Source organism: Passer domesticus, chromosome 14, assembly GCF_036417665.1.
Source record: "Passer domesticus isolate bPasDom1 chromosome 14, bPasDom1.hap1, whole genome shotgun sequence".
Taxonomy (NCBI): domain Eukaryota; kingdom Metazoa; phylum Chordata; class Aves; order Passeriformes; family Passeridae; genus Passer; species Passer domesticus.
In genome coordinates this window covers 2,354,413-2,369,819 of record NC_087487.1, presented here as the reverse complement: position 1 = coordinate 2,369,819, position 15,407 = coordinate 2,354,413, and the positions used below count along the sequence as shown (strand labels likewise).

Genomic DNA, 15,407 nt, shown 5'->3' with positions numbered 1-15,407 from the left:
GACCCCAAATCCTCTCCTGGTGTCCCTGGAGTGTCCCCAACCAAGGTGACCCCAAACCTTCGAGTGCCACCACCCAAGGGGACCCCAGATCCTCGAGTGCCACCCTGACCCCGGTGACCCCAAACCCTTCCCTGGTGTCCCTCGACTGTCACCAGCCCCAGTGACCCCAAACTCTGTCCCCAGGGACCCCAAACCCTTCCCTGGTGTCCCTTAAGTGTCACTGCCCCAGGTGACCCCAAGTCCTCGAGCGCCACCAACCCAGGGGACCCCAAATCCTCAAATGTGACCTCCCCAGGTGACCCCAAACCCTTTTGTGGTGTCCCTCAAGTGTCCCCACCCCAGGTGACCCCAAACCCCGCCCTGGTGGCCCCAGATCCTGTCCTGGTGTCCCTGGAGTGTCCCCCCCAAATCCTCAAGTGTCACCATCCCACATGACCCCAAATCCTGGAGCGCCACCAACCCCAGGGGACCCCTCGAGTGCCACCCTGACCCCGGTGACCCCAAACCCCCTAAGGGTCAGATCGGAATCCCGGAATTCCCTGGGATTTACCCCATTTGGGGTCACATTCTCAACACCAAAATTCCCAGTTTGGGAATCCCAGAATTCCCGGTGATCCCGTGGGATCCTCCTTGGGAACGGCAGGGTTGGGATCAGGATCCTGGAATTCTGTGGGATTGGCCACTTTGGGGTCACATTCCCAACCCCAAAAACCCTGGTGATCCCATGGGATCCTCCTTGGGAATAGCAAGGTCGGGATTGGGATCCCAAAAATCTGTGGGATCAGCTGCTTTGGGGTCACATTCCCAACCCCAGAAACTCCTGGCAATCCCATGGGATCCTCCTTGGGAATGGGATCGGGATCCCAGAATTCCGTGGGATTTGCCCCATTTGGGATCCCATTGCCAACCCCAGAATTCCCAGTTTGGGAATCCTGGAATTTCCAGTGATCCCATGGGATCCTCCTTGGGAACGGCAGGGTTGGGATCAGGATCTTGGAATTCTGTGGGATCGGCCACTTTGGGGTCACATTCCCAACCCCAAAAACCCCGGTGATCCCATGGGATCCCCCTTGGGAATGGGATCGGGATCCCAGAATTCCGTGGGATTTGCCCCATTTGGGGTCCCATTGCCAACCCCAAAATTCCCAGTTTGGGAATCCTGGAATTCCTGGTAATCGTATGGGATCCTCCTTGGGATTGGGATCCTGGAATTCTGTGGGATCGGCCGCTTTGGGGTCACATTCCCAACCCTAAAAACCCCGGTGATCCCATGGGATCCTCCTTGGGAATGGGATCCTGGAATCCTGTGGGATCGGCCGCTTTGGGGTCACATTCCCAACCCCAAAAACCCCGGTGATCCCATGGGATCCTCCTGTTCCCAGCCGGAATTCCCACAGAAACCCCAATCCCGAGCGGGAAATCCTCGCTGTGGGGGAAATTCCCGGGATGTTCCCAAATATCCCAAATGGACACCCAGAAATTCCTGGGAAATCCCAGGAGATCCCGGGAAATCCACCCCGAAGGAATTCCCAAGGGTTTGGAGGGGCTGGATTGAGAGAAATGGGAATTCTGGGATCCTAAATCCCAGTTTGGGACTGGGGAAAATGGGAATGCCAGGATCCCAAATCCTAAAAATCCAATTTTCCCCAGAAAAGTTCCAGGATCCCAAATCCCAATTCTGGAATCCCAAATCCCAAAAATCCAATTTTTAGGATTCCGGGATCCCAAATCCCAGTCTGGAATTGGGGGAAATGGGAATTCTGGGGTTCCAAATCCTAAAAATCCAATTTTTCCCATAAAAATTCCAGGATCCCAAATCCAATTTCTGGGATCACAAATCTCCAAAATCCAACTTTTTTTTTTTTTTTTTGGGATTCCAGGATCCCAAATCCCAAAAATCCATTTCCCCCCCAGTTTTTGGCCCTTGGAAAAGGGAGGAGAGCTCGGAATTCCCACCAGGATTTGGGATCAGCCTTTTTCCAACCAGAGAATCACAGGAAAAGGAGGAATTTGGGATCCTGGATGAGATTTTCCCCAATTTTTTCTGCCTTTGGAGCTCCCTGATCCCAAAAATCCCAGGAATCCTTTTGGAATCAGATCCCCCATTTCTCCAGCTGGGAATTTTCCTGGGAAAAACCCCTGGGAAGAGGGAAAAGCTCTTCCCAAACTCCCATTTTTCCATGGATTTTTTACATTTTGAAAAATCTGGGAATAGGATCAAATCCAGGGTGGTTTTTTTTGGGATAAAATCCCAGTTTGGGATGAGAGAGAGGCGGGAATTGCACCCCCAGGAATCCCAAACCCCGGAATTCCGATCCCTGCTCCAAGGATTGTTTGGAATTCTCGGATCCCACCAGGATAAACAATCCTTGGAATTCCTGCGCTCCCAATTCCCTCCCCCGATCCCAAAAGCGGCTCCAAAATTCCCTTTTCCTGCTTTTTTCCTCTCTTATTTTATGGGATTTTGGGTTTTCCCACTGCCACTCCCAAATCCTGGGATTTTGTGGGGCTGGAAAAGGAAAAATTTGGGGAATCTGGAGGGAATTTTGGGGTTTTTCAAGGATTTGGGGGTTTGTGGGAAAGGGAAGAGCCGGGATTTGCTCCCCTTGGATTTGGGATTCCTGGCCATGGAAAACTGGGAATTGTGGGGTCACCTCAGCTGGAATTCCTTGGGATGAGATTCCGAGGGGGATTTGGGAAAGAAATCCCGAATCCCTTCCCAGGCCCCAAATCCTCAGGGATTCCTTCCCAATCCAGGTTTTTGGGGTTTTTTTTTGGGATCATCCCTTGGTTTTCCTGGGATCCAGAGGGATTTCGATCCTAAAAACTCGGGAAGAGCCCAAATCCCAACCGCAGAGCTGGGAACGAGGGAAAACCTCGGGAAAATCTGGGAAAACCCCAAAGAAATCAGGGATGAGGGAAAACCCTTGGAATTCCTGGAGCTCCCTCCCAGAATTCCCGGGATTAAAACTCGGTTTTTAGGGAAAATGAGATGGGAGAAATCCTGGATTTGGTGCTTTCCCAGCTCCTTGGGAATTCCCAAAAAATCCCTCTCCCATTTTTTCCTGGGAAATCAGAAATCCCCTTTTCCCCACGGAACTCCCCCCCCATTCCCAGAATTTCCCCTCCGCCTCCATCCCGAGGGATTTTTCCCAAAATCCCAAAGGGATCCCGGAATTTCCTGGGCTGAGGCCAGGCCTTGAATCCAAGGATTTTTTCCCCCTCGGGAGAATTCCCGATATCTCCCTGACGCAGGAGCGCAGCCTCTGGAATTCCGGGAATTTCCGCGCTGCTCCAGAAGTATTTTAAACACAGGAAAAAAAAATTAAAAAAATCCCCCGGGATTGGGGATTTTGGGATGAGGGAAAAGCCCTGGAAGCAGCGGAGAGGGTGATGCTGATCCATAAAAATTTTTGGGAATGCTGAGCTGGTTCCAGCTCCAAAACCCCGGGAATTCCTTTGGGATCAAAGCCAGGAATTCATTTGGGGTCGATTTTTGGGAAAAAAATCCCAAATGCGGGGGGGGTTTTCCAGGGAAAAAGGAGGGGAGGGATTTTGGGATTTTGGAAAAGTGGAGCTGATGGAAAAGTGGGAACAGGGTTGGGGGGGAATGAGGAGGGACAGAAATTCCATAAAAAAATTCCATTTAAAAAATCAATGTAAAAAAATCAATTAAAATTCCATATAAAAATTCCAGTTAAAAAAATAATTCCATAAAAATTCCATTAAAAAACGGGATTGGGATAACAAAGGGCATGGAAAAAAAACCCCACAAAAATGAGGAAAAATTGGGAATGAGCCTGGGAAATTTATGGGATTTATTCCAGGGAATTTTCCCTGTCTTTCCCTGTTTTTCCCTTTTCCTTGGATGGAATGGGAAGAGCCAGGAAGGAGGAAAATGAAGGAATTTTTGGGGTCTCGGTGATTCCTGGTGATCCAAACCCAAATCCCATTTTTTGGAGGGATAGAACTCGGAATTTTCCCTGGAATTTGGGGTCCTGGAGCCTTGGCTGAGGAGTTTTTTGGGAATAGGGGAGGAGGATCCCGGGCTGTATCCCAAAAAGAAAAAGGGATTTGTGCATCCAGAGGGGTTTGGATCACTGGGGATTACAGAGACCCCAAAATTCCCAGCCTGGGAGTCAAAATTCCTTCTTTTTTAGGGATAGAAAGTGGGATCCTCCCCCAAATTCCTCATCCAAGGGGAAAACATCCCTCAGGGGGTTCCGGGATTATCCCTGGAATTGGGGAAAATGCAGGAATTTTTGGGGTTTCCGTCTTTCCCCACGATCCAAACCCAAATCCCATTTTTTTGGGATACAACCCCCCAAAAAATCCTCATCCAAGGCTCTGATTTTTCCCAGGATCCCGAATTCCAGGGATAATCCCAGAGCGGGGTTTTCTCCTTGTTCTATCCCCAAAAAAAGGGATTTGGGGAGGGGGGGTCTCTGTCACCCCCGAATTCCAACCAAAATTCCTTCTTTTTTTTGGGATGGAACGAGGGGAAAGCACCGCCCGGGATGAACTTTGGGATCGGGGAAAATGCAGGAATTTTGGGGTCTCCGTTATTCCCGGAGATCCAAACCCAAATCCCATATTTTCTTTGGGATAGACCCTTCTCCTCCCTCTCCTCTTCCCAAAATTCCTCATCCAAGGGGAGAGCAGCGCTCCGGGATCATCCCTGGAATTGGGGATCCCGGGAAAGCCGAGCCTTGGATGAGGATTTTTTTGGGAAAGGGGGAGGATCCCAGGTTGTATCCCAAAAAACCCGGGATTTGCACATCCAGAGGGGTTTGGATCACGGCACACCCCAAAATTCCAGCCCGGGGAGGGAGTCGGAACCAAAATTCCTTCATTTTTTTTTGGGGATAGAGCGTGGCTTCCCCTCCCCCTCTTCCCAAAATCCTCATCCGAGGCTCCGCTTTTCCCGGGATCCCCAATTCCAGGGATGATCCCGGAGCGTTTTCCCTTCGTTCCATCCCAAAAAAGGAAGGAATTTTGGTTGGAATTAGGGGTGACAGCGACCCCCCCAAATCCCATTTTTTCTTTGGCATAGAACTTTCTCCCCCCCCCCCCCCCCTTCCCAAAAATCCAAGGGGAGAGCAGAACTCCGGGGGCTCCGGGATCATCCCTGGAATTCGGGATCCCGGGAAAGCCGAGCCTTGGATGAGGATTTTTTGGGAAGAGGAGGGAAGCCAGGTTGTATCCCAAAAAAAAACCCGGGATTTGCGCATCCGGAGGGGTTTGGATCACCGCACACCCCAAAATTCCAGCCCGGGGAGGGAGTCGGAACCAAAATTCCTTCATTTTTTTGGGATAACCCCCCCAAAATTCCTCGTCCGAGGGGAGCGCAGCGCTCCGGGAGTTCTGGGGTTATCCCTGGAATTCGGGATCCCGGGAGAAGCGGAGCCTCTGCTCGCTCCTTATCAGCGCCGAGCCCAAACAATTCCCTGGGCTCGCGGCTCCGCGGCTCCCGCCGGGACAAACAATTCCCAAAAACCCGCTCATCCCGACCCCTCGCCCCCGGGAAATGACGGGAACGCTCTCAGGGGCGCCCTTGGCATTCCAGCGGGGGGAGCCGGGCTCCTTCCCGGCGGGATAAAAGCCGGGCGGACGCTCGGCTCCGGGAATCCCGAGGCTTTTCCGCGATGCGCTCCCAGCTCCGCCTGCTCCTGGCGCTGCTGTGCGCGGCCCCCGCGGCCCCGGCGCCGCCCCCCTGGGAGCCGGCATGGAGCGATCCCAAGCCCGGGATGTGGGGGGGGGACGAGCAGCCGCATTCCCGGCCCCGCTCCCGGCCGCAGGTGCCGGTGGAAGTGCAGTGCCAGGAGGCGCAGCTGGTGGTCACCGTGCACCGGGATCTCTTCGGGAACGGCCGCCTGGTCAGCGCGGCCGAGCTCAGCCTGGGCCCCGCCGCCTGCCGCCATTCCCGCCTGGATCCATCCCAGAAAACCGTCACCTTCAGCGCCGGCCTGCACGAGTGCGGCAGCACCGTCCAGGTGAGTCCGTCCCGGGAATCCGGGCATTCCCGGCGCCGGGATTCCCTCCCGGGCCCGTGCAAATCCCAGGTTTAGGGGAGATGCAGGTGAGTCCCGTCCTGATCCCGGGATCCCGGCCCCATCCCGGAATTCCCACCGGGATTGGCTCCCGGGTCCGTGCAAATCCCAGGTTTTGAGGGAGATGCAGGTGAGTCCCTTTCCGATCCCGGAATTCCCACCGGGAGCGGCTCCTGGGTCCGTGGAAATCCCAGTTTTTGAGGGAGATCCAGGTGAGTCCCGTCCTGATCCCGGAATTCCCACCGGGATTGGCTCCCGGGTCCGTGCAAATCCCAGATTTAGGGGAGATCCAGGTGAGTCCCATCCTGATCCCGGAATTCCCACCGGGATTGGCTCCCGGGTCCGTGCAAATCCCAGATTTAGGGGAGATCCAGGTGAGTCCGTGCTCCTATCCCGGGATTCCCACCTGGAATCCTCCCTCGGTGTCCGGGGAGATCCAGGGCAGTCCTGTCGGGATCCCGGAATTCCCGGATCGGTGCAAATCGCCGGTTTTAAGGGAGATGCAGGTGAGTCCTTGCCCCGCCCCGATCCTGGGATTCCCACCAGGATTCCCACCGGGAGCGGCTCCCGGGTCCGTGCAAATCCCAGGCTTTGAGGAAGATCCAGGTGAGTCCCGTTCCAATCCCGGGATTCCCACCGGGGGCGGCTCCCGGGATCGCGCGGATTCCCGAGTCCTTGTCCCGATCCCGGGATTCCGCTCCCATCCCGGGATTCCGCCCGGGAGAGGCTCCAGGAGATCCCGAGGTGTCGGGGGAGATCCGGGTGAGTCCCGTTCCCATCCCGGGATTCCGCTCCCATCCCGGGATTCCGCTCCTATCCCGGGATTCCCGCCTGGAGCAGCTCCCGGGTCCCTACAAATCCCAGATTTAAGGGAGATCCAGGTGAGTCCCGTTCCCATCCCGGGATTCCCGCCGGGATTTCCCCCTGGAGCGCTCCCGGTCCGTGCAATTCCCAGGTTTTGAGGGAGATCCAGGTGAGTCCTGTCTCCATCCCGGAATTCCCAGCTCCGGGGCCGCGCCTGTTCCCGGTTTAACGGAGATCCAGGGCTGGATCGGGATCATTCCAGGGCAGGGAGGAGCCGCGATTTCCTGGGAATTTGAGCGATTTTCCCGCAGCTTTTCCCATTCCTCTGGGAAAAGCCCCTTTTCCCTCGGTTTTAATTTAACTCCCAGAAAACTGCGATTTTCCATGCTTTTTCCACCCCTTTTCCCCCTTTTCCACCCCTTTCCCCCATTTCCATGGATTCCCTCAGCATTCCCAGTCAGCCCAGTGGTGTTGCCGGGATGAGGGTTGACCTCTCCCATGGAATTCCCCATTTTAATTCCCAAATCATCCTGAATTCCCCAATTTCTTGGAATTCCCGCTCACCCTGTTGATATCCCTGATTGGACACCCACAGAATTCCCAGTTTTCATTCCCACATCACCTCAGATTCCATGATTTCTTCCAATTCCTGCTCACTCTGCACTGAGGAACCCCTTTTCCCACAGAATTCTCACTTTTTGTTTCCAGACCACCCCCGATTCCCTCATTCCTCCCCCTTCCCGCTCGCTTGGGACTGAGGAACGCTTTTCCCCCGGAATTCCCAGCTTTTATTCCCAGATTCCCTGATTCCTCCCACTTCCCGCTCGCTCGGGACTGAGGATCCCTTTCCCCTGGAATTCCCATTTTTTATTCCCAGATTCCCTGATTCCTCCCCCTTCCCGCTCGCTCGGGACTGGGGAACCCTTTTCCCCCGGAATTCCCAGTTTTTATTCCCGGATTCCCTCATTCCTCCCCCTTCCCGCTCTCTCGGGACTGAGGATCCCTTTCCCCCGGGATTCCCAGTTTTTATTCCCAGATTCCCCCGTTCCTCCCCCTTCCCGCTGGCTCAGGACCTTTCCCCGGGATTCCCGGCGTTCGTTCCCAGGTCACTCCGGACTCCCTGATTTACCGGACGCTGCTGAGCTACGATCCCAGCCCCGGCAGCAACCCGGCCATCGTGCGCAGCGAGCCGGCCGTCATTCCCATCGAGTGCCACTACCCCAGGTCCTCCCGGCTCCCGTCCCGCCCTCCCGGCATTCCTGGAATCCCATTCCCATCCCGGATCCCATCCTGCCTTTCTGGCATTCCCAGAAATCCCATTCCCATCCCGGATCCCATCCCACCCTCCCAGCATTCCTGGGAATCCCATTCCCATCCCGGATCCCATTCCACATTCCTGGCATTTCCAGGAATCCCATTCCCATCCCGGATCCCATCCCACCCTCCCAGAATTCCTGGAATCCCATTCCCATCCTGGATCCCATCCTGCCTTCCTGGCATTCCCAGGAATCCCATTCCCATCCCAGATCCCATTCTACATTCCCGGCATTCCCAGGAATCCCATTCCCATCCTGGATCCCATCCTGCCTTCCTGGCATTCCCAGGAATCCCATTCCCATCCCAGATCCCATCCTGCCTTCCCGGCATTCCCAGGAATCCCATTCCCATCCCAGATCCCATCCTGCCTTCCCGGCATTCCCAGGAATCCCATTCCCATCCCAGATCCCATTCTACATTCTCAGCATTCCCAGGAATCCCATTCCTATCCAAGGATCCCATCCTACCTTCCCGGCATTCCCAGGAATCCCATTCCTATCCAAGGATCCCATCCTGCCTTCCCGGCATTCCCAGGAATCCCATTCCCATCCCAGACCCCATCCTACCTTCCTGGCATTCTCAGGAATCCCATTCATGTCCCTGGACCCTATCCCTGGATTCCCAGGATCCTGTTTCTATCCTGGGATCCCATTGCACCTTCCCAGCATTCCCAGGAATCCCATTCATGTCCCTGGAATCCCATCTCCTGTTCCTGGCATTCCCAGGATTCCCATTCCCACTGTCCCCATTCCCATCTCGGTATCCCAATTCCATTCCCAGTGTCCCCGGGATCCCATCCCACATTCCTGGGATTCCCATTCCCATTTTGGGGTCCCCATTCCCATTCCCAATGTCCCCATTCCCGATCCCATTCCCAATCCCATTCCCGATCCCATTCCCTTTTCCAGACGGGATAGCATCTCCAGTGTTCAGTTCCCAGTGTCTCATTGCTGTCCCAGTGTCCCATTTCCAATGTCCCCATTCCCATCAGCGTCCCGTTCCCAGTGTCCCCATTCCCAGTGTCCCATTCCCAATCCCATTCCCTTTTCCATGTGGGATAACATCTCCAGTGTCCCATTCCCATCCCAGTGTCCCAGTCTCGATCCCATTCCAGACCTCGTTCCCTTTTCCAGGCAGGATAACATCTCCAGTGTCCTATTCCTGATCCCATTCCCGATCCCATTCCCAACCCCGTTCCCTTTTCCATGTGGGATAACGTCTCCAGTGTCCCATTCCCAATGTCCCCATTCCCATTCCCGATCCCATTCCTGATCCCATTCTCGATCCCATTCCTCGTTCCCTTTTCCAGGCGGAATAACATCTCCAGTGTCCCGTTCCCAATCCCATTCCCAATCCCAATCCCATTCCCTGTTCCCTTTTCCATGTGGGATAACGTCTCCAGTGTCCCGTTCCCGATCCCGTTCCTGATCCCATTCCCGATCCCATTCCCAATCCCGTTCCTTTTCCAGGCGGGATAATGTCTCCGGTGTCCCCATTCCCGATCCCATTCCCATTCCCTTTTCCAGGCGGGATAATGTCTCCAGTGTCCCATTCCCGATCCCATTCCCGATCCCGTTCCCGTTCCCTTTTCCAGGCGGGATAACGTCTCTGGTGTCCCGTTCCCGATCCCGTTCCCATTCCCTTTTCCAGGCGGGATAACGTCTCTGGTGTCCCGTTCCCGATCCCATTCCCGATCCCGTTCCCGTTCCCTTTTCCAGGCGGGACAACGTCTCCAGCGGCTCCATCCGTCCCACCTGGGCTCCCTTTAACTCGGCGCTGGCCTCGCAGGAGAAGCTCCTGTTCTCCCTGCGCCTCATGAACGGTGCGGGATCGCGGCTTTCCCGCCCTTTTCCCTTTCCCGTCCCTTTCCCATCCCTTCTCCCCCTTTTCCACCCTCTTTTCCATCCCCTTTTCCATCCCCACCTTTCCCATCCCTTTTTCCCCTTTTCCCCCCATTTCTCCGTCCCCTTTTCCCTCTTTTTGATCCCTTTCCCACCCCTTTTCTCCTTTTGGGATCACTTTGGGGTTGATCCCATTGGGTTTTCCAGAGGACTGGAGCTTGGAGCGGGATTTTTTGGGATCCCTTCTTTTCCCAACCCTTTTCCCGTGGGGTTTTCCAGAGGACTGGAGGTCCAAGTGGGATTTGTCAGGATTCCCCTTTTCCCATCCCTTTTCCCCTTTTGGGATCACTTTGGGGTTGATCCCACGGGGTTTTCCAGAGGATTGGATCTCGGAGCGGGATTTTTTGGGATTCCCCTTTTCCCATCCCTTTTCCCACTGGGTTTTCCAGAGGACTGGAGCTCAGAGCGGGATTTTTTGGGATTCCCCTTTTCCCATCCCTTTTCCCCTTTTGGGATCACATTGAGGTTGATCCCACGGGGTTTTCCAGAGGATTGGATCTTGGAATGGGATTTTTTGGGATCCCTTCTTTTCCCAACCCTTTTTCCCTTTGGGATCACTTTGGGGTTGATCCCATGGGGTTTTCCAGAGGACTGGAGCTCGGAGCGGGATTTTTTGGGATTCCCCTTTTCCCAACACTTTTCCCGTGGGGTTTTCCAGAGGACTGGAGCTGGGAGCGGGATTTTTTGGGATTCCCCTTTCCCATCCCTTTTCCCCTTTCAGGATCACATTGGGGTTGATCCCACAGGGTTTTCCAGAGGATTGGATCTCGGAACAGGATTTTTTGGGATTCCCTATTTCCCATCCCTTTTCCCACTGGGTTTTCCTGAGGACTGGAGCACCAAGTGGGATTTCTCGGGATACCCTCTTTCCCATCCCTTTTCCCCTTTCAGGATCACATTGGGGTTGATCCCACAGGGTTTTCCAGAGGCCTGGATCTCGGAACAGGATTTTTTGGGATTCCCCTTTTCCCAACCCTTTTCCCGTGGGGTTTTCCAGAGGACCAGACCTCGGAGCGGGATTTTTTGGGATTCCCCTTTTCCCAACCCTTTTCCCGTGGGGTTTTCCAGAGGACTGGAGCTCGGAGCGGGACCTCTCGGCGTTCCGCCTGGGGGACGTGCTGAACATCCAGGCCGAGGTGGGCGCGCACAGCCACGTCCCGCTGCGCCTCTTCGTCGACTCCTGCGTGGCCAGCCTGGGCCCCGGCGCGGGCAGCGAGCCCCACTACGCCATCATCGACTTCAACGGGTGCGCCGGGGACAGCGGGGACATCCGGGGACAGCTGGGGACATCGGGGGATGGCTGGGGACATCTGGGGGTGTTTTGGGGTCTGGGGGACACCCTCAGTGTGGTGAGCTCTCCTTGTCCCACTACGCCATCATCGACTTCAACAGGCGCGCCGGGGCCTGCTGGGGACATTTGGGGACATCTGGGGACATTGGGGGATGGCTGGGGACATCTGGGGGCGTTTGGGAACATCTGGGGGACACCCACAGGGTGGTGAGCTCTCCTTGTGCCACTGCACCATCATCGACTTCAGTGGGTGCACAGGGCACATCTGGGGATGTCTGGGGACATCTGGGGATGTTTGGGGGACATTTGGGGTGTTTGGGGACATCTGGGGATGTTTGGGGGACATTTGGGGATGTTTGGGGACATTTGGGGATGCTTTGGGGTCAGGGGGAGGGTGGCAGCTTATCCTGCCCCACGGGGCCATCATCAACTTCAACGGGTGTGCTGGGGACATCTGGGGATAATTCAGGGACGTTTGGGGACATTTGGGAATGTTTGGGGACATTTCGGGGCAATTTGGGGTGAGGGGCACGGTCAGGGGGTGGTGACACCTCATCCCACCACGCTGCTCCATCATCGGCTACAATGGGTGAGTCTGGGGACATCTGGGGACATCTGGGGACAGTTTGGGGCACTTTGGGGTCTGGGACATGGTGGTGATGCCTCATTACCCGTCACTGGCTTCAATGGGTGAGTACGGGGACATTTGGGGACATTTGGGGACAATGTGGGGTGAGGGACATGGTCAGGGGGTGGTGACACCTCATCCCATCCCACTGCTCTGTCATTGACTTCAGTGGGTGGGTCTGGGGACATTTGGGGACATTTGGGGACAATCTGGGGACATTTGAGGACATTTTGAAGTCTGGGGTCACCCATGAGGTGCTGAGCCCTTGTCACTTCCTCAGCCGATCTGGGGACACTTGGGGACACTGCAGTGCCAGCCAGGACTGTGACCCTGCTGTCCCCAGGGTGTGACCCCACTGTCCCCAGGGTGTGACCCCACTGTCCCCAGGACTGTGTCCCACTATCTCCATGGCTGTGGTCCTTCTGTCCCCGTGGCTGTGCCCCTGCTGTCCCCATGGCTGTGACCATGTCCCCGGGCTGTGTCCCTGTCGCTGTGACCGTGTCCCCGGGCTGTGTCCCCGCTGTCCCCATGGCTGTGACCGTGTCCCCGGGCTGTGTCCCCGTGGCTGTGACCGTGTCCCCGGGCCGTGTCCCCGCTGTCCCCACAGGTGCCTGGTGGACGGGCGCTCGGATGCCACCAGCTCGGCCTTTGTCACCCCCCGGCCGCGGCAGGACGTGCTGCGCTTCCAGATCGACGCCTTCCGCTTCGCCGGCGACCCCCGCAGCCTGGTAAGGGGACACCCCGGGGACACCGGGGACACCCCGCTGTCCCCAACGCCCCCCGGTGGCCCCGCGGTGTCCCCAGCAGTGTCCCCTGGCGCAGATCTACATCACGTGTCACCTGAAGGTGACTCCGGCCGAGCAGAGCCCGGACGCGCTGAACAAGGCCTGCTCCTTCAGCAAGGCGCGCAACACGTGAGTGGCACCTGCCCGTGTCACCTGCCCGTGTCACCTCCCTGTGTCACCGCCCCATGTCACCTCCCCGTGTCACCTCCCCAGTGTCACCACCCCGTGTCACTGCCCCGTGTCACCTCCCGGTGTCACCTCCCCGTGTCACCTGCCCCGTGTCACCTCCCGTGTCACCTCCCTGTGTCACCTGCCCGTGTCACCTGCCCGTGTCACCTCCCGGTGTCACCGCCCCGTGTCACCTGCTCGTGTCACCTCCCTGTGTCACCTCCCCAGTGTCACCTCCCCGTGTCACCTCTCTGTGTCATCTCCCCGTGTCACCTGCCCCGTGTCACCTCCCGGTGTCACCACCCCGTGTCACCTGCTCGTGTCACCTCCCTGTGTCACCTCCCCAGTGTCACCTCCCCGTGTCACCTCCCCGTGTCACCTGCCCCGTGTCACCTCCCCGTGTCACCTCCCTGGTGCCACCTCTGTAGTGTCACCTCCCCATGTCACCTGCCCCATGTCACCTCCTTGTGTCACCTCCCTGGTGTCACCTGCCCCATGTCACCTCTCTGGTGTCACCTCCCTGTGTCACCTCGCCCGTGTCACCTCTCTGGTGTCACCTCCCTGGTGGCATCTCCGTGGTGGCGCCTTCCCGGTGGCACCCGCCCGCCCCGGTGGCACCGGCTGACGGTGTCACCTCCCTGCCCCAGCTGGGCGCCCGTGGAGGGGACAAGGGACATCTGCAGCTGCTGCGAGCGGGGCACCTGCGGCCAGCGCGGGGCACCTGCGGAGCGCTGGGACGGCCACCGCTACCGGAGACACGACGGGCACGGTGAGGGACAGCGGGGACATGGGGACAGCGGGACAGGGGGACAGGGGGACAGGGGGACAGGGGGACAGGGGGACAGGGGGAGGGACAGCGGGGACAGTGGGACAGGGGGACAGCGGGACAGGGGGACAGCGGGACAGCGGGAGAGCGGGACAGGGGGACAGAGGGACAGCGGGAGAGCGGGACAGGGGGACAGGGGGAGGGACAGCGGGGACAGCGGGACAGGGGGACAGCGGGGACAGGGGGACAGAGGGACAGCAGGGGACAGCAGGGGACAGGGGGGGACATGGGGACAGCAGGGGACAGCAGGGGGACATGGAAACACTGGGGATACCGGGGACACGGGGACACGGGGAACTTGGGGACAGGGTGATGTGGGGACACGGGGACATTATGGGGACATTATGGGGACACTGGGGACATAGGGACACAGGGACACGGGGAACTTGGGGACAGGGTGAAACAGGGACAAAGGGACAGCATGGGGACATTATGGGGACAGCATGACATGGGGACAGTGGGGGACATGGGGACAGTGAGGACATGGGGACATCATGGGGACATCATGGGGACACTGGGGACATAGGGACAGAGGGACATGGGGAACTTGGGGACAGGGTGAGGTGGGGCAAAGGGACAGCATGGGGACATTATGGGGACATAGAGACAACATGACATGGGGACAGTGAGGGGACATGGGGACAGAGGGACACTGGAGATACCAGGGACAGGGGGACATGGGGACACTGGGGAGAGAGGGACAGAGGGACATGGGGACTGTGGGGTGGGGTGATCCCTCCTCACTGTCCCTCAGGGTCCCCTCACTGTCCCTTGTCCCTCACTGTCCCTCCCTGTCCCTCACTGTCCCCTTGTCCCCAGGTGCCACCTCCGAAGCTGACGTTGTCATCGGTCCCGTGCTGCTCTCGAGTGCCCAGCGTGGCCAGCGCCCCGAGGGCCACCAGGGTGAGTCCCGAGGTGACCCTGGTGACACCGGGTGACACTGGGTGACACTTGTGACACTGGGTGACACCGGGTGCACTGGGTGACACCGGGTGACCCTGGTGACACTGGTGACACCCGGTGACAGTGGGTGGCACCCGGTGACAATCCCCGCTCCCCCCCGTGTCACTCGGTGTCCCTTCGCAGGCGCGGTGACACCGCTGGCCGTGGGGACAGCGCTGGCCTGCGCGGTGGCCGGCGTGGCCGTGGCCGGAGCCGCGCTGGCCATCGGCCTCCGGCGCCGGAATTCCCCATGAACCCGGAATGACCGACAGAAATCCCTATAAATCCCGGAATGACCGATGGAAATCCCATAAACCCGGAATGACCGACGGAAATCCCATAAACCCGGAATGACCGACGGAAATCCCGATAAAACCTGGAATGACCAATGGAAATCCCATAAACCTGGAATGACCGACGGAAATCCCAATAAATCCTGGAATGACCGACGGAAATCCCGGTAAATCCCACAAGGACTGACGGAAATCCCAAACAATCCCACAAGGACCCGCGGTGTCCGAGGATCACTCTGGGGCGGAATCCAAGGAATGGGGTGGGGAGGGCCACCGGTCCTGTCCCAGTGTCACCAATCCTCTCCAAGTGTCCCCATTCCCATCCCGGTGTCCCCATTCCCATCCCAATGTCCCCATTCCCATCCCAATGTCCCCATTCCCATTCCCAGTGTCCCGATTCCC

General features: G+C 57.4%; 1 protein-coding gene across 2 annotated transcripts; it reads left to right on the top strand.

Annotated features, from left to right (window-relative positions):
• The first annotated feature begins 5,098 nt into the window (after positions 1-5,098).
• ZP3 (zona pellucida glycoprotein 3) lies at positions 5,099-15,056 on the top strand. 2 transcript variants are annotated; one of them, XM_064389057.1, is made up of 9 exons: positions 5,519-5,993; positions 7,960-8,078; positions 9,890-9,993; positions 11,141-11,318; positions 12,599-12,719; positions 12,814-12,905; positions 13,592-13,713; positions 14,590-14,673; positions 14,857-15,050. In XM_064389057.1, the coding sequence occupies exons 1-9, from the start codon at positions 5,646-5,648 to the stop codon at positions 14,964-14,966; spliced, it is 1,278 nt and encodes a 425-aa protein (XP_064245127.1). In that variant the 5' UTR covers positions 5,519-5,645; the 3' UTR covers positions 14,967-15,050. The 2 variants fall into 2 exon arrangements, with proteins under 2 accessions (XP_064245126.1, XP_064245127.1); XM_064389056.1 differs by lacking the exon at positions 7,960-8,078 and having other exon boundaries at positions 5,099-5,993; positions 14,857-15,056.
• The last annotated feature ends 351 nt before the right edge of the window (positions 15,057-15,407 follow it).

Bases quoted from the DNA above. Each gene is read 5' to 3' on its own strand.
- ZP3 (XM_064389056.1), top strand. From the start codon at position 5,164: ATGAGGATTTTTTGGGAAGAGGAGGGAAGCCAGGTTGTATCCCAAAAA. The intron at 9,994-11,140 runs GTGCGGGATCGC...GGGGTTTTCCAG, and splicing joins CTCCCTGCGCCTCATGAACG to AGGACTGGAGCTCGGAGCGG. The intron at 12,906-13,591 runs GTGAGTGGCACC...TCCCTGCCCCAG, and splicing joins TTCAGCAAGGCGCGCAACAC to CTGGGCGCCCGTGGAGGGGA.